This window comes from Falco rusticolus, chromosome 8 (assembly GCF_015220075.1).
Source record: "Falco rusticolus isolate bFalRus1 chromosome 8, bFalRus1.pri, whole genome shotgun sequence".
In the NCBI taxonomy this organism is placed as follows: Eukaryota; Metazoa; Chordata; class Aves; order Falconiformes; family Falconidae; genus Falco; species Falco rusticolus.
This window is the reverse complement of record NC_051194.1, coordinates 39,531,186-39,549,560: the sequence shown is the minus strand read 5'-3', so window position 1 is coordinate 39,549,560 and position 18,375 is coordinate 39,531,186. Positions and strand designations below refer to the sequence as shown.

Here is an 18,375-nt window from a genome sequence, read left to right as displayed (position 1 = left end):
ACTATTTTCATATCTGAGTTTTGTTGTGTTACGTGCTAGCTGAAATTAGTATCAGTGGTACAATTTGCCTAGTTGACATGATGACCTTAGCATTTATTTTGAGAGCCTTTGGGAACTTGTAAGCAAGCAAAGATTTTTTTTTTTTTTTTTTTTCAGACAGAAGGCTGAGCATCAGAATGAGAACTGGATTTAGTTGGTACAGATGATTTGTCAGTGCCAGATATCTTAAACTAGCTTGCATTTGTAGTTGCAAGTCACATATATAAGAAGCAAAATGGTTTCTAATTCTGCAGTCTAGCTCTGTTCAGGCTCTATGGAGCCCCCATGTGTGTTGTGGGAACAGGTGGTTAGTGCCTTAAGTTTATTTGCGAAGATGAGAGGGCATTGTTTTTATAGGCTGTTTTGAAAGGCTAGTTTTTGATATAGTGAAAACCGATATTGCACTGGATAGTTTTGCGTTGTGGAATACTTAAAACACCAGTTTTTGTAATCAAGCAGAAACTGCAACTTCCCCAGACTCCCTTGTCTTCTGTTCTAAAGAAGCAAGAATTTATCTTAATGAGAGAGCAAACAGGAAAACTGAAAACCAGTGCAGATTTGCACTTTATATGTTCTAGTAATGATGTAAGAAGTCATGTGTCCAGCTTAGTAAAATTTGGAAGTCAAATGGTTTGTGTCGAGTTCTACATGTTACTGTGGACTCGACTCAAATGCGTAGTGTCTAGGATTGCTAGGTAATAAAGTGCAGAATCCTTGGCCTTAGAAGCAAGAGCCATACACTTAGTAACTTTTAACACTGTAAGTTGCTATTGCATGCTTGAAGTAGGTAGGTCAGTTAACCTAGTAAATACACTTTTTCTGAAAACCCTGCCTGCTATGTTAATAAATTGTCATTGTCAGTTGTTGCATTTTGTTCCCCAAATTGCACTGCCCTGCAGTGTGAAAGTTAGGTGTAATGTTTTGTTAATGGTTGCTTCGAAACAGATTTGTATAATGCTATAAAGTTTTATAGCCATGTTTTTTTAATTTACAGAAAATACACTTTCAAGTCAAAAAGCTCTGCAGCCCTCTATGTAGATTCTGACAGTGATGACGAGCCGTTGAAACGCTCTGTTGGCCATAGCCAAAGGTTGTGTAACATACAGAGTAGAGATCAGCAACAACTGCAAGAAGAGCCAGAAAAGGTAAGGGAAAAAAACACAACTTTTATGTATTAGTTCCTATATGTACTTGTCTGGCCTGTTGTGCTTTTCTTAGCACAGATTGTGAGTAAAACTGATGTAAGATTGAAAGGTGGGGGTTTTTCTCCTAGTTAGCACTACAATGCTGGAGGGGAGTGCTTTGCTAATTGACCTCTCTGTACAGTTGTCTTGGGTTCCCACTGGGAACAGAGGTAATTGTGTTGCAACTGCACTTGAGTTTTCAGGTTATGTATACCAGCTGCTTAGCAGTTTTGTCAGTCCTTTGGGTAACTTTCACTAATAACGTTCCCAGGCTGAAATGTAATGGGCTGTCAGTAATAAAATTATGCAGTAAATCCCTTGATTAAATTAGATCCAGTACAAGTTGGGCTAAGCAAAATATTCAATTGAGACAACTTCTTGCATATTCAATCTGTGTCCCCTTTCAAGTGTGGCTTTTTAAAACTTTCAGAAACTGAAGCTATCAGTCCTTGGAGGACACGTAGAATTGTGTAGAGATCAAGTTAATTGATGTAAAGGCACAGTTAATTTCTAATTGCCTTTGAGCTATTCATTGTGACTAGTGTTAAAGTTACCAAGATTATTTTTTTTGCCTCTGTCACGGCAGTGTAGCAGGTAGGTGAGTTGTGTGGGAAGGAGTGATGACCCCCAAGGGAAAACAAGAAGCTTAGAGGATTATCTTGCAGTCCACTTTCTTCTATTAAGAGTAGTGCAGGTCTAGTGCTTAGGACAAGTGTCCTGCATCTCTACTTCTTTAAAGGTTTTGACGGTGTTCATGGGGTTATTTTAATCAAGCAGGACTTGGGGTCTTGATTATGGCATTAAAGGACAAGTGTAAAGCTGGCTGAATAGCAGTAGGTAACAAGAGGAAGATATCTACAGTTTCTAATCTGATGCGAGGATCCTCATCCACTCACTATTTAAGAAATAATAAAATAAATAATGAGTATTAAATTTTCAGAAGACCCGGAGCTGGGAAGGGCTGCCGTTATGATGAATCTCAGAACTACAATTTAGAATGATCTTGACAAATCTGAGAGACTGCATAAAAATAGGAGGGTGGTTCAGTAGGAACAGGCTAAAGGTGCTAATCTTAGCAGGACTAATCAACTGTAAATGTGGGACGGAAACAGCTGGGAAAGTAGTGGGCCTTCAGAAAGGGTGTGAAAGGTAACGGTCACAAGGTCAGGCTGGTTGAAAACAGAAGTGTATAGACAGAGGCATAGCCTGCAGGTTGTGTGATGTAACCCTCCTTTTTTCTTCAGCATTGAGCTTTAGATGGACTTATGTGTTCAGCTTTGGGACTGAAAAGAGTTGTAGATTAACTGGAGTGGCACCAGAGGAGAGGAACATGAATGGTCGGAGATCTAGAAAGGAAGATTTTGGGGGAAAGAGCAGGCAAATGAACTTGGGTCTTAATAGTTTAAGTAGAAACCTAAGCAGGGTTTGTGTCTTCAAGGAAGGGGAAAAAAATGAATAGGAACACTTGAGCTGTTTTCTGTGCCCTTGGTGGATAGAACAGGAAGTAATAGACTAAATAGCAGACAGTAATTTTTAGATTCAATATTAGGGAAATTTTTCTGATGCTCGTAGGGATAGAATGTGGTGCCTTGGGAGAAAGCAGATAACTCTTTGCTGAAGGTCTCGGGAACAAGATAGGCAACTGCTGTCCTGCATGGCACGTCTATAGCTGGCTGCAGGTAGGAGAAGGAAACTAGCTTGCCTTTGAAATCCCTCTTATGTATAGAAGTTTTCCAAAGTGTCCTACATGATTCTTCCTCAAGTTTTGTTTGCGAGGAAGTGTAGGTAGTCTCTATCGCATAAATATTGTTGTGGGAATAAAGTCTATTAATTTGAATAGCAAATTAATTACAGGCTTTCTGGCCTGTTGTGGGAATGAGACGGTAGCGGTGATGATTCCACATAAGTGACTTTATTCTTTGTGGCCATGCACATTGGGCACTCCTCAACCACAGGCTTCACCAGCTATCTGTTATCACTCAGATCATCTGTCTTTCTCAGTGTTGTCCTGGGAGGACCTGGCCCTGGTCCTTGGAAGTGGCATTACTGCCGCTGCACCGTTTCCCTTGGTGTGCTTCTCATAGCGGCATTAGGAATTCAGCAGTCACCCCACACAGCCGGTATATCCCCTGTTAGGCACTGCCGGCACAGCGGGGCTATATAACACTGGGTTGTAGGGGCAAATAGCAGTTATCCATCTAAAGTGGGCAGGACTGCAATTCCTGTGATTTCTGCCTCTGCAGATGAAGTGATATTTGAAGTACTTTTAAAAAATACTTACCTAAAGCAGCCTGTCTTAAAGCCTAAGCTACTTAAAATCTACGCAAATAATTTCTTGTAGAAAAGTTATATTCAAATAACACAGAGGTGCTGCCAAGTCTTTACAGTCCAGCCACTGAATTAATGGTAGTTGTTGGCAAAGTGCCTGGAACTAGGGTTTGCTGAAGAGCTAAACCAGTTTTGATGTTAGTAGCCTACAGGTGTAGAGAGAGAAATCAGAAAGCTTATAAAACAGGTACCCTGCTTCCCTTATTCAGCATGAACGTGATTGAGGAGAGAGGTTTAAATTTGTCAGTTCTAAATCTTGGAGGGCATGATGTCTTGAACAAGCAATTTAATTGGCTAATTCATTTGCTAATCTTGTTTGATAAGCCAGTTTTAATACAAAATGTTTACTATGTAAAATTAGTCTTGCTCATCAAAGGCTTGCTGTATTTAAGTAAAAAGCAGCAGTGCAAATGTATTTTTGTTCATTTTAACCAAGTTCTGAGATCCAGCCAAATGCAGTTGGGAATGAGACCTGGATAAGTGCATTCTGATAGAAACTGTTTCCCCCCATTTTTAACATAAAATAGAAAAAATAAATCTAAGCATATGGTAAGTAATGTAATTGTGTAAATATGTGTACATGGAGGTTAAGCTCCTGATTAACAGCTAATATCAAAATGATTGAAATTACTATATTAGTTGCAAATCAGTATGGTGTAGGAGTTGATGAGTGTCAGTTTTAGGGAAATAGCTAGAGAGGGAAAAATTCAGATTAAGGCTAAATTGGAAGAAAGAAAAAGCACTTTAAAGTCATTCTGTTGTTTGTAGGAAGAAAATTCCTCCCTTTCTTTGGTTAACTATTTTCTTACTAGGTTTGCAGAGTCCTGCTCACCACCATCCCCCTATCTTTCATATGGCAAGTCTACAGCACCAAACCTAATTTTAATTGCTCTTCATACCAGCCTCATTTCAGTTTCTATTCTTCCGTCCATGTGTGCAATTACTCTCATGTTGCTGCTTCAGCCTTTGTTAACAAACTTGCGATTTTGCTAGTTGTGCCTCAGCACTGACTTGCCAGAGGCTTGAGGGTTCATCAGAACCTAAATGTGGAACCCATGTGTTGAAGGAAAGGAAGAAGGGAAGAGTTACCTTGTGTATGTTAATCCACAGGGCCTGTAAAAACTGGGTTGTAATTTATATTTAAATGTTGTTCCTTGGAGTGAATGTAGCTACAAAGGTTGTCTCTCCATTGAGTCTCATAATTATCTGTTTAATGTTGACAGAGCCAAGCTCCCACTCCCTGGAGTTAATAAATAAAATACATCAGCTTTACATTTCTGTGGTGGTTTTATATACCTGTTTATTTAAGCACTTATCATAACTCCATTCTAGGGTTCAAAAAGAAGTAAAATGGAGGGTGATAAACCTGAGCTGGGTAATGCTGGTTTTGATGGGATGAGCGAAGATGAGCTGCTAGCAGCTGTCTTGGAGATTAGCAAAAGGGAAGCTTCTCTGTCTCTGAGCCATGACGAAGATAAGCCCACAAGCAGCCCAGACACTGGTTTTGGAGATGATGAAATTCAGGAATTGCCAGAAAACCTGGAATCTATGGAGATGGAGAAACCCAAAGCAGCATTAGACTCAGGTAAGGCAAAGTAACCATCTTGGCTGGACTAGGGCAAGCTAAAGCAAATTACTGACAGCAGCAGATTAGTAATGTATGGTGGCAAAATCTAGGTGCAAGTGCACTACTGAAACTGCTTGACTTCCTCAGAGTTCTTTTTCCAGTTTACCTGTGTATAAAGCATTTAATTAATTCATTGAACTGTGAAAATATGTATTCTTGTATGTCTGTCACCTCTCTGATAAAGGTAAAGTCATCCTTCAGCGTTAATTTCCATTTTTTTTCTCTCCTGATTAACACGTGCTTCCACTGGTTCCCATAGCAGACAATTCAATTTACTAAGTTTTGGCAGCATCTGGAACTTAACCTTCCATAATCAGAAAGTATTGTTGTTTCTGTAGCTATTGCAGGCCGGGCAGCATGTAGCACTGTTCACACTGCTGGTGTGCAAGAGCAATGTCTGGGGTGCATAAGACTAGAATGCTTTCATAAATGTAGTTATTTTGTTACTAATTAATTTATCTCTGTAATTTTTCTAATACTTTTTCTTATATGAGAGTGTAGACCCTTGAGCATGTGAATTACAGCCTCTAACCCAGAAACACAGTTAAGTACAACAAGGAGCCTGTTTGATGTCAGTGTGAGGAAGTTGAGTGTCTTCCTTTAATTGGCTGAAGGAAATTTAAGTCTTTATAATTTGTTACATTTTTAATTCCACTAGCCTGGAAAAACAGGCCAACAGTATGCTCTCCTACTCTTTTAAGAGCCAGGAGTTTAAATATTGGGGAAAAAAAAAACCAAAACCACTCTTACCAAAAATTACACTTGTTTCAACGTAAAGCTCTTGACAGCTTTTGTGTTGGGAAAGTATGTTAAGAAAACTAAATCCGTAATCAGCCTTGTTGTTACCCTCCTTTATATACGCTGATGTTGCTTATGGGTGTGTGAAAGAGTTGTGAGAGTGTGGCCAGCCACATGAATGTATCTCTCTCCAGGTTTTCTTTGCAAAGTATAATGTAATTTTTTGAAGACTCTATTGTGACACTTAAGCAAAAAATATGTTTAATAAAAGTTTCTCTATTTTCTGATTAAGAATGGAGTTAAACACTCAGTGTTGCATTCTGCTTTCTGCATTTGGCTGTGCATGACCAAAAAGACAGAAGTACTACTCAAAGCATACGGTTTGGCATTCAGATGAGATTATGCATGTACACTGAGTTACCAGTTATGGCAGCAGAATGTGGCATGCCATGAGTTCACAATCCTATATCCTATTTAAAGGAAACTTAATTGCAAAGGATACTTTGCTATATCAGGCAAGATGATTCTAAACGTGATGGATTTAACTTGGTCCATTCCTTGTTACTGCTAGTAATAATTTTTCTTGTAAACACTGAATAATTTGTGGTGCTTTCAAAAAAGGCTAATTTGGATATGACAGAAGATGTCTTTTCTGCTACATGAGCCTCAAATAACAGTTGTGTGAGTCGAGTGAGTACTTCTTGCACTGCAAGTTCTCAAAGGTCGTGTAATAAATTCTGGTTTGTTTTTCATGGTAAGAGGATTAGACTGATGGATTATAGTGCTGGTTCTGGTGGTCTTGTGTTTAAGAGGTCACAGATACCAGAGTCTGCCTTGTATAATCCTTGCTAATAACTAATGAGCAGATGTCGAAGTCGGCGTAGGGCAAAAGTATAAAGTTTCACATGTTGCTGTGTGATAGCTGTTGGAGCAAGTCCTGACTCTCAGCTGCCAGCAAATGGGATAATCAAAGTGTCCTGCAACTGCAGGGAGATGTATGTGATAGTTGAATGGATGTTCATTCCAGAAGTTTTGTGAAATATTTCTGCCATAGTGTGTTCTCTTTAAAGGTGAACTGAAAAGTTATAATCTTCTTGCACTTTCAAAGCAGTAGACAGTGCTCACAAAATTGAGGCTCTTACCTGAGGAAACGAGTTGACACAATTTAAACAGTACTTGAGATTTGTATTCCCTCCGCCTTGCATATGGTTTGGCTTTAATTGTGGCTTCATCTGTAGTACTCCAAGGTATAATATGCAATGCAAATTTTTGTAATCCATAGTTCCTTCTAGAGAAATTCAAGTGTCGGCTTCATGGCTGCAGAAACCTAGTGGAGTGTGACATCTTACTTCAGTTAAAAGTTGCTGTTTCTGAGTGAACATCAAAGGCTAAGAGAACAGGATCAGGGGATAATCAAATGGTTCATCTTACACCTGTTAAAATAAATGCAAGACTGCACTTTGGAGCTTTTTCCATTTGACTCTGTGAGGTTTTTTATGGCTGGTGAACTCTCCCTGTCAATAGATGTCACTGTGCTACAAGGATTGTGGTGATTTAAAGGGGATTTAGCTGGTAACATAATGAAGACCCAGGAAAGCATAACTGTAATTTCTGATTCCTCAGGTCCTGCCAATTTCACTGAGATAACTAAAGATTTTGATGAGAATAAGGAAAACAAAACTCCGGAGGGCTCCCAGGGGGACGTTGACTGGCTACAGCAGTATGATATGGAGAGAGAGAGGGAAGAACAAGAACTTCAGCAGGCACTGGCTCAAAGCCTTCAAGAGCAAGTAAGAAATAAAGTTTGCTTCCTTATCTTCCCCACACTGGAAACCTGATGGCTAAAGGAAAAACTTGTGTTCCAACAGTAACTGCAAAGGGATTCTGCTGCTTTTTTTTAGAGAACCAGATGAAAAAAGGTTTGGGTTTCTTCTAGCTTCAGTGTCAGTAGTCATGGCACTGAATACGTCTGGGTACATTTTGTATGTGCTTTGGAAGCCATATATCACATCACAGACCTGTGGATTTCTCAAAGCCTTCTGTGCACATTTATACACTGTCTTGTAAAATCACATAAAAACCAGTTATAAACTGAACAAAACTCTTAGTATCTATCACCAAGAACCAAACCCACCTTTAGCTTCCCTGAAAGTTGCTTCCTGCAGTGTGTCATGTCGAGACTCAGTGAGAGAGGCAGGTTTCAAAGCAAAAGCTAAGAACGGCCGTGGCAGGTCAGGTTAAAGATCTGTCTGTCCCAGTGTCTTGTTTCTGGTACTACCAAGGAGGGGGATGCTTAGCAAAAATATAGGAACTGAACATTTATGTGACCCTTCCTTGTTAGAAAATTGGAAAAAGGATCCCGAATAATTTAATCTAAAGTAAGTCCTTTAAATTAGACTTGGAAAGAATTGGGATCTTCGGTTGTATGCTCACCATCTGTATTCCACTTGAATTTCAAGACCTGTAACTGATTTCCACAAGTTTAACCGAGCTGCTGAGAGTGAAGCAAGTGCTTAGCCACGTCTTTCTTTAAATAGGTGCCCTTGTCTGCTCTCTATTAATACTAAAGCTGTCATGGTTTTCCTTATGAGATCTGATGTTTCCATGGCTCTTGGATTTTTCTCTCCCATTGCTCATTATGAGGTGCTGGTTGGTATGTTCCATGCCAGATGTAGCTTTGATTCAGCAGTGCTGAGTAGTTTAACAAAGATTCCCAAATGCTTTAGAAATAGCGAGATAAAAAGGCCTCATGCTAATAATGTAAAACTGCCCTTTGAGCGTTGTTCTGCTACAGTTCTGAAGCAAAAATCTGCTATTCTAATGATTCAGGCATGGAAATGTAGTAGCTGTGGTTATCTTGATTTGAAATATGTAGTTAGGGTTCTGCGTTCAGGTGCATGAAAGCATTCAAACCCTGAATTAAGAAGCCAGCTCATTAAATATTATTGACTGGCTTGCTGTAGCTCTGAGCTTTCAAGAGTGGTGGGAGGAACAGGAGCATGATATTATCCAAAGATTAGAAAGGTTTGTTGACTTGAGGTTTCTTTGCTACTTGTTCATGGTATTATTTTTAATACCTGGTTGTTTAGTGGTGTCTCTTTTTTGCATCCTGCCTTTGTGAATTACACCTGTTAACATGAAACCACTGGCTCTACTTTCAAATGGCTTAAAAATAATAAAGTATGTCAGAATTTAACAACTCTGTCCTCAGCTGGCTTTGGGCAGAAGTCGTCTAAATTTTGCCGAAGTGTGAGGAGCTTTGTGTGTAAGTGACAGCTTTCCTTAGCGAAGAGTTGCAAATTCATTCAGATGCTTTTCAAATTAATGATCCAAAGAAAGCGTTTGGTCTTACTAGAGACTTGCTCTGCTGCATACCAAACTTCAGGAGCTTTGACAAGCCTTAATGAAGGTTTGTCCCAGGTTCTGTTGCACGGGAACATTGGACTCTCACTGGTTGCAAACATTCCTTCACACAGAACCTTTAATTTACAATGTCAGGTTTGTTGTAGAAACCAGAGCAGCACAGTTTCAATGGAAAAAGAGCACCACAAGAATTTTAAACAGTGAAGTGTCTCAATGAGCTAAGTTTTGTTCTCTTCCCATTAGGAGGCACGAGAGCAAAAAGAGGATGATGACCTCAAACGAGCCACGGAATTAAGTCTACAAGGTGAAACTTATTTAACTTCTTCCAGGATGTTGCTTTTGAGGGAAAATAGATCTGTATGTATGAGTGCAGCTCCTGAGTGTCTGTAAGTCAGCTGGGATTTCATGTTCTTCTGGTGTGTGCTTTGTTGTGTTTGGCTTTGCTCAGGTCAGCTTTTCTTGCTCTTAGTTGCGAAAGCAAATGCCAGGAAAAAACTTAATTTTTCAATTACTTATTTCAGTCTCTTGAGTTTTTACTTAGATGTATACATCTATATATATATATGATATTAAATATATATTATATATTTAATACATAATATTAATCTAGAGGGACCAAAATGGACCTTGAAATTTTGCAGTCCCATCAAAAGCCAGCATGCTAATGGCTCTACTCAGAGTGTAAGGATTATTTCTTACTTGCATTGGTATTTCAGTGCAAGTGCTGTATCTGTCTGTACAGGATGGGAGGGAGGGAGACCTCACTGCAAGGTATAGCTGTTGGGGGTGAAAAAAGAAACCCAAAATTCACTGTCTTCTCCAAATCCAGACAGTGTGGTGAGCCTCAGGCACTGTTTAACATTTGTGTGAGGCTGGCATGCAAGTGATTTCATACAATCTGGCAGGGCAAAGCATAACCAAGAGAAATTTCCTGCTCTGAAGAGGGAGAGGCAGGGGGGATAAATTATTGTGTTAAAATACTCATAGTTGCTCAGGCACCTTTAAAGGCCCTCGGTTATTACTGGATGAACCTGTGTATGCTTCTGAAGAGAAGCTGAATGCTGTTTAAGCATCCCTCGACCTGAGTTCTGTTCCCTGATAAGCTGTGGTAGACTGAATGCCCAGTCCTTCCCAAGTCTTCCTTGATTTGTGTCCAGGAAGAATTCAAGGCTAGAAATCCTTCCTCCTCCTGATTTGCAGTTGCTTGACTTAAACATGAGCGTTGCCTTGTGCTTCTCAACTTCCTACTGACTCATTTGTAAGGCATCAGCCAGCAGTCATTCAAGGAGGTGCTAATAATCTTGAGCCTTATAACTGGTAGTATTTGTCTAAGTAAGGTTCCTAGTAGTGCTGCAATCAATGAACTGCTCATCATCCAGGGGCTGTTGGTGAAGTGGTGTTTAGCAGTACCCATGGCAAGCGCTTCATGCAGATACCTACTGAAGTGGCTGCATTTCTTGGCTGTAAGTCTAGCTTGCCACAGCCCAAATTAGTATAGAAATCAGCAGGAAAATATTCTCAGTTAAAGGGATTTGTCTATAAACTTCCCAAGAAGACTATACTAATCCAGAATGTGATGATTTAACAGGGCAAACAGTGCGTTTTGTTTTTGGCAAAACATCTCCATCACAACTGGCATGATAAGTCTCATAAAAAAACACAGTCCTGAGTGTGTCCTGTTAATCTCAACTTCTCACCCACAGGACTTCATAGCTTTAATTTAGCTGGTGAAAGCATAGCTACTTCTCCTAATGAGTACTGTACAAAATCTTAAATTAGTTGGGTAGCTGCAGAATCCCAGGAAGTTTGGAACAGTGTGTACAGGGAGTAGTGGTGCCTTCCGGCTCTTTACAGAAAGCTGCCTGCATTTTGCTCAGCCAAGCAAACTGGAAGTTCCTGCGGTGAGCAGCCTTCTTACCATTGAAAACAATGAAAAGATGCCTGCTGCCAGCAGTAGCGTTTTGATGCCAGTTTTAATTGAAAGATGCACTTTGTTATTGGAACTTATAGTTAAAACTGTAATTCATAGCTTCTCGTTGCAGAAACTTACAGTTCACTGACCAGACTGGCTGTACTTCTTTTAATGTCAGTCCTGGCTGCAGACCACTGGTGCTCTGGAGTGAATTGGGTGTTTAAATGCTCTTTTATCACCCAGCTGTCATTTGCCATCATGCCCTTTTGTAAAAGTATGAGACAGATGATGCTAAAATTAATTCTGTAGTCCAAGATACTTTCCTTAATTATTGCTCTGACAAGTTGGGAAGGGAGAGAGGTTTTATTTGGAAATTCCAATATCTCCTGCTTTCCTTGCGTTAGGATTTTACTATGCTTGTTTATGTGGGTAGATATACCTCAACCTGTTGTGAATTCCTGCGCGTGCCACAGCTTCTCACACAGTGTCATTGTTTCCATGCTATCTAGAGTTTAACAGCTCACTCCTGGACAGCATTGGTTCTGATGAAGACTCTGGGAATGAGGATGTTCTTGACATGGAGTATTCAGAAGCTGAAGCAGAAGAGCTGAAAAGAAATGCTGAGGTGTGATCTATGATTTCAAAAGCCAGCTGAGAAATATACCCGATCTTGACCATCAGTTTAGTGTTGGAGGTAGTTTTACAGAGCAGGTATAGAGTCTAGAAAGGTCTTGTGTTCAAAAGTTAAGAGAGTGAAAATTTCTGTCCTTAAGAGTCTGTCCTATTGTGTTATTTTAATTTTAAAGAAACAAAACTAAGTGGTTGCAGAGGGTCTCTGAGTTTCTCTGAGATGTGGACAATGGTGAAAAGGAAACAGTAATTTTATAGCAGAAATGTTCCAGTGCATATAAAGCAGTGGGCTTGAAATTTTTACTTGCAGAGAGAGAGGACTTCAGCCAGCGTGGTAGTTTAGTTGCAGCATCATGGGCTTCTAGATCTTGCACCACCAGAACTGAGATGTTGTGGCAGGATTGTATTCCCATTAGGTGAAATGTAACTGTAACCTAGGCTGTGCTGCCAGCCACTTGCACGCTCAGGCTCCACATAGCAGTGTTGTGAAAGTTGCCTGCTTGCCTCAGCGGAAGGAGTACTGTGTAGAGTGGAAATAATTGGAGTTTCTTTGAGTAGTTTTTATTTTCTTACAATCCTTCACCAATTTCCTTACCCTTAAACCAAGAGTTACGTTTTAAGAGTGTTGTTAGTGAATGGTATCGGTAACATTTCCTGGTCAGAGAGGATTAAAAAATAATTGTCAAAAGCCAATTACTGTTGTTTAGTTTTATTGTCAGTGAATAGACAGAGCATATTTCCTGCATGCAGAGAGGGCACTGTCTGCTGACGTTACAGGTGCAGGACAAGAGAATCTGGGCTACACATCTAGTATTAACTGTTAAGTGTCTTTGCCATTATGAAGGGTATTTCTCTGATATTTCAGAAGTAAGAGCATGCTGTTTCCTTTTTGCTTTTCTATGTTTATTTGGTGGATTAATTCTGACATCAGTGGAAGTTGCTCAGGAAATGATTGTTTAGAAAACTTGCGGCGTAGAGTTTGTGTGAGCATCTGTTCTGAGGTCAGAGTGGCTCCTTTTTTTTGCATGTTCATTGGCTTGCTGAAAGACTGAAGAAGATGGAAGGCTTTTTCCCACTTCTGGAAGAACTCCTTGTTTGGTCTGAAGCAGGGTGTGTCTCTGTAATCCTTGATTGGGTTGCAGCTTTGAATATAGTAGCCAAAGCTGGTATCTGGGCTATAAATCTTCTTGTCCATAAGCTACGTGGGACAAAAGTGAATGCCTAAAAGCTTTAATTGAACTTTGTTTTCAGACAGGAGAGCTTCCTCACTCCTATCGTCTCATCAGCATAGTTAGCCATATCGGAAGCACATCATCTTCAGGTAAAAGATACCATAATTTATCCTTCATCTCTTATCTATCTTAAAAAAATCTGTAATACAGAATTACCGTAGGAGGATTATTTGCAGAGAAGAGTTCAGGCAGCAAAGCAAGTCTTCCATCGTGCCTTGCTGCTGGTGGGGGTGCAGGCTGGGGATGTCATGGTGCCTAACTGCAGCATGTGGGCAGTGTACTGCTTATGGGGTCCATGGAATTGCTTGTGCTTCTTACCCATTCGTGGACCAGGTATGATCCAGGGACCACGATCTTAAGAGTCTTCTAGCATTTAAATCTGACATAGGTTGCTGGACCAGGGTGTCTAGCTAAACAGCTTACTGGTTGAACTGCAGCATGAAAAGAAAGGTGTGTTCTCTGTGTTTAAGGTCATTATATCAGTGATGTCTATGATATCAAGAAGCAATCCTGGTTCACCTACAATGACCTAGAAGTGTCTAGAACTCTAGAGGCCACCGTTCAGTGTGACAGAGACAGAAGCGGGTACATCTTCTTCTACATGCACAAGTAGGTGTCTTGGGAAATTTCAGTGCTAGTAATTATTACCTCCTCTCCTCTAGTCCTCTTTGCTAGGATGAAAAGTATCTCCATGTATTTGTCAGAATTGTATGCAAGGATGACAAAACTGAAGTCCTCAAGAGTTCAGAGGCATGGAATTGTATGTCAGTAATACATAGGGTTTTAACAAGACACATTAAATCATATTTTAAGGAGGGGGTTCAGTGTCTCAGCTGTATATACTTGCATCAGGAATCATAATGGAGCTTGGATTTTTTCCTGAAGTGCTGTGATACTTGTAAATGCCTTTATCCCTGCTCCTAGTGGTTGTGTTGTTGCAGCTGTGGTCATCTCAGGACATGAGGAAGGTGAGGTTTGTAGGTAGAAGAGGTATCTTTTCAGGCATAAGAACTGAAGAAGGGGGTTTGTGCCTCAGTTTGTCCCCTCCTTCTGTCTTTACTGGTTGCTCTAAAAAAGGATATTACTTCATCTACAGATTTGGTCCTGTGTTGCTTCTGATCCTTTTACCAGCCAGGAGTTATTTTCACTATTGTTACTGCTCTCTGAGGCTTACCACTGACCTTATTCATTGTAATAATGGAAAAAAAAAAAAAAAAAAAAGTCCTGTGGGATTCAAGGAGCCTTGCTTAGAGATGCCAGTTAAAGACACCTTTCTGTACCAGGATCTGTGATGCTTGAGTTAGTAGATGAAATCCAGTGGCTGATTCCCTCAGAGCTATCTTTCATAGCAGTTTGTTGTTGTACGTAAGTTTCACTGTTGGTCTTTCTCTCTGTTTTAGGGATATCTTCGATGAGTTACTAGAAACAGAAAAAAATGCACAGCCACTTAGCGTGGAAGTAGGAAGATCAGTTCGTCAGCCTCTGTGAAGAGTAAAACACCTTGTTCCTCCTGAGGAACGAGGAAGATTCTGAACTTGGGCCAGACATGCAGGAGTATCAAACAGCTCAGGGCCAAAACAAGAGGAAAAAGGTAGAAATATGGGACGCTTGGTTTCCTGAACCATCTGTGCAAGTCCTGGGCCTGAAGCACGTGTTTAAACCTTGACATCCCAGAGCGATCCTCCTGTGGTTAAGTTTTTATTGTTCCTCAAATAATTTCGTCAGCATGGAGCCTTAAAGAGTTGCATCAAGCCACAAGACTACAGCTGCTCATAAACTGATTTTTAAAAAAAAAAAAAAAAACAGTGCAAAAAGAGACTTAATTTTAAAAGCCCATTCACCTGTGAGATGTGAGTGGAAAGGATTTACATATCACTTGGCTTTTTTTGCTTTTTTTTTTTTTTTTTTTCCTCCAAGAGCAGTTTAAGCAATAGATTCTGTAACCTGGCGTGTGTTGTGTTTAGTAATATTCACTGGAAACCCAGATCACTGAGTATATTCTTGCCAGTCATCTCTCTAACAGGCGTTTTGGAATCACTCAAGCTGATGCGTTTCGACATTCATGGGTTTGTAAGCACTCTGCTATTTACATGCGGTTCCAGGAAACAAACTGTCTGGTGCTGTGGAATGTATTGCATACCTGGTGGCAGCTCTGTTGGTTTTTTTCACCATTCACGGTCATCGTCATTTAGATGTGAGATTATATATGTGATTTCTTTTGTTTTGCAAGTTCTATTATTTGACTGCATTTTATTCATAAGGTTGTTGCATAAGTACCAATTGGAGAGGAAAGGTCTCTCTTTGGATGCACAGTATTTCGCACTGAAGTTATATTGCTTAGGGCTGCTTTGATATAACTCTGGGGGTAGGTGAACACCTTGAGCAGGCTGAGAGCAGTAGCAAAAGGTGAGCAACAGCCACTTTGTATCTTCTGGGAGGGAAGCAGCATTCTAGCATTACCCTTTCTGCACAGGCCTCAGTCATTGTGAAATGGGAATGGCGAGAAAAGGGTCTGCAGGGTAGGCTTGGCGCTTGAATTGCTCTTTGATCAAACCATGGTCTTGCCTTGGTCTTCTTGTATCCCAGGGTGAGAAGGTTTTTACTACAGCTATGCCTCTGTTCTCCTTTCTGAGGAGTGCAGAGCATTCAAACTGTGAAACTAAACCAGGTGGAAAGCTTTCAGAAAGGCCACGCTCAGCAGTAACAACACAGTTAAGAAGTGTTGCGTTTTATTGGATTTAGAGGCATGATGCTCCTTTTATAGCTTGTTTCAGCAGGGGAGGAAAGCCTAGTGACTTAATTTTTTCAGCATCTTGGCACTTACTTGGCAGGGACAGATGTTTCCTTTTGCTGGCATTTGTTTCAGAGAAGTTGTTACTGTTAAACAGAGTAGTTGCTCTTGTTTTGGCCTCTAGTTCTGATTTTTGCAACTTGAATTTTAGAGGTGAAAGATTACTTTTTTTTTTCTAAATTAAAAAAAAATGCCTTTTTTTGCTGTCAAGATATTTTCTGGGGTTTTTAAACTATTGTTAGGAGTTTCTCAGGAATAAATCAGCTGAAGCAAAGCAGACAAAACCATCAATTTAGGAGACAGCAGGCACCTCTTTCATGGGCACTTCCACGCTAGAGTTTCTCCTAGCCGGCTGGCAGGGGGATGCTTCCTCAATGGTCTCTTCACACCTCTGCGCAGCAGTGAGTGACAGCCATCGGTAGTCCTCCCCAAGCAGAGTACTTTGGGGACCCCAGTGTGGTGAAAAGACTGACTGACTTTCCAGTCCACGTGTCAGATGAGCTTGGTGGACCTGGTCAGGGTGACACCTTTCTGGTTTCCGAGCTAGGAGTGAATGGTTGTAAACATGACAGAGCATTTTATCTTGTAAGATGCAGCCAGAGTGGGTCTATATGTTAATTTATTACAAAGCATTATACTTTTCTATTGTCGATACTAATTTTGGTAGAATTCTGGGGCAATGGGAACAGGCAGTGACATGGGAGTTGTCCTTCGAACTGATGGCCCCTGTGAATGTGATGAAGAGGCTGCTCTGTCCAGAGAGCAAATCTGGTTTTCCCCAAGTGCATCCTGTGCTAGTGTTGTAAATAACTGGTATTCCTGTAGTATCAGAAGTCAGCTCTGCTTTTTGGGGTGGCAAGTTTGTTTTTGCAAGGTGCTGCACTCCAGTTAATTTATAATAAAAGCAAACATTGCCTGATTTCTCAGTGCAGTAACTTTTGTTTAAAACCAGTTTTTGTTTGGATCAACACATGAAAGGTGATGTTTGAAACCAGTGTTCCTTGTTTTATGAAAAGCTCTTGCTTATTATTCTATCCATTAAGAATTGCAGACATCTATTAAATAATTTAATTAAGCTTTTTTGTTCGGTATACAGCAGCTCAGTTGCACCTCCACCCTGGTAGGAGTGTTGGTGGAGCCCCTTCCTTGCAGAAGCCAGCTTTCTCCCTGTCTGAGAACAGTGGGAAGACAGATGTGTAATCCTCAAGGTATGTGCTGCCCACCAGCTGTAATATTCCCAGTGCTCATGCTGTTGCAGCAGCAAGTTCAGTAAGATCATCCCTTCCAGGTGGATACCCATCCTGGGGTATAGGGAGGTGAAGTTCAGTTAACAGTCCCTGAACATGTGCAGGCTCTTCCTCCGATGGACAGTCACGGTTAAACATTTACCTGCTCCTGAATCAGCCTAGTTTTAGTCCAAGTGTGATTCAGCATATAAACACAAGGAACTCCCATCTTGCCGTTCCTCTCACCCCTTCGTTGTTTGACTGCGATAATTTGGTCTCGGTTTTTTCCCTTATTCCAAGAGGTGCAAACCAGCTCCTGTCAATGAACTGGAGCTTGTGTGCGTGGGTCCCTGGGGGGCCTTGGCGGCAGGGCTGCACAAAGAGCCTTTGAAAAGCGAGGGCCGGTTTCCCAGCCTGAGACCCAAAGTGAGAACCTGAGCAGGAGGAGGAGCACGGGGCTCTCCCGTGCCTGTGGCCAGGCCTCGCCTTCCACCTCCTGCTCAGTGCGGCACAGATAACCATCCGCCGTGCATCTTCCCACCCGCATCCCGAGGAAGGGCTGGCGGCCAGCCCAGCGTTTCCCGCTTCGGTTCACCCTAGCACCAGGCATGTGGGGAGTGCTGTGCTTTGGTGGGGGCTGGAAATAACTCATCTGCTTTGTTTTCTTTTTAATGGAGCTAATTATCCCTGTAATCACCCACCAAAGAGAAAAAATCAGGGCTGCAGGACCCCTGGCAGCTGCTGTCCGTGTAGCTCTGCTGCTGGCCTCCAGCCTTGCCTGCCACAGGGTGGCTGCTGCCAGTTTCTGCCTGCACCCCAGCTTTCTGGTTCTTTACACTGTCGATGTGGAGCAGCACTTTTCTCTGTGTTTTAGCAGACCTGTTCCTCTCTATTCTTTACAGTTTTTGCTCTTGGGTTCTCCCAGCCCCTTTTTAAACGATGTGTAGATAGATTTTTGTGAAATTAAAATATCTTTATTAACCCTCTCTTGGTTTGGGATCTTATTTCCATGCTGCCTGAGCTGATGCCTCGTGGGTGCCGCAGGCACTGGGCACTGCACCTCAGCCCCCCATTTGGCATTGGGACCTGGCTCAGTTGTCTGGGAATAGCATGTATATGGTTCTATGCCTCCTGCCCCGCCCCCCCAGCCCCTCTCCCAGCATCCCAAGCAGGAGGGATGTCCTCCTCCCCTCCCAGGGCAAGGACAAGTGATCCCAGGTCTCTGTCCCCACACACGTGCCATCCCATCAGCCACTGGGCTGGTTGCATTTACCTTTGGTACCGCACGTGTTTGCTGAGGTTCCT

The 18,375-nt window shown here is 41.4% G+C and overlaps 1 protein-coding gene across 3 annotated transcripts in view; it reads left to right on the top strand.

Annotated features, from left to right (window-relative positions):
- USP37 (ubiquitin specific peptidase 37) overlaps positions 1–18,056 on the top strand; it is a 38,561-nt gene extending 20,505 nt beyond the window's left edge. For all 3 annotated transcript variants that reach the window (XM_037397419.1, XM_037397420.1, XM_037397418.1), the window contains 8 exons: positions 1,034–1,184; positions 4,884–5,136; positions 7,540–7,706; positions 9,523–9,583; positions 11,701–11,816; positions 13,073–13,142; positions 13,524–13,662; positions 14,454–18,056. In XM_037397419.1, the coding sequence (XP_037253316.1) occupies positions 1,034–1,184; positions 4,884–5,136; positions 7,540–7,706; positions 9,523–9,583; positions 11,701–11,816; positions 13,073–13,142; positions 13,524–13,662; positions 14,454–14,541 (1,045 nt within the window). In that variant the 3' untranslated portion in view covers positions 14,542–18,056. The remainder of the gene's footprint in view (positions 1–1,033; positions 1,185–4,883; positions 5,137–7,539; positions 7,707–9,522; positions 9,584–11,700; positions 11,817–13,072; positions 13,143–13,523; positions 13,663–14,453) is intronic.
- The last annotated feature ends 319 nt before the right edge of the window (positions 18,057–18,375 follow it).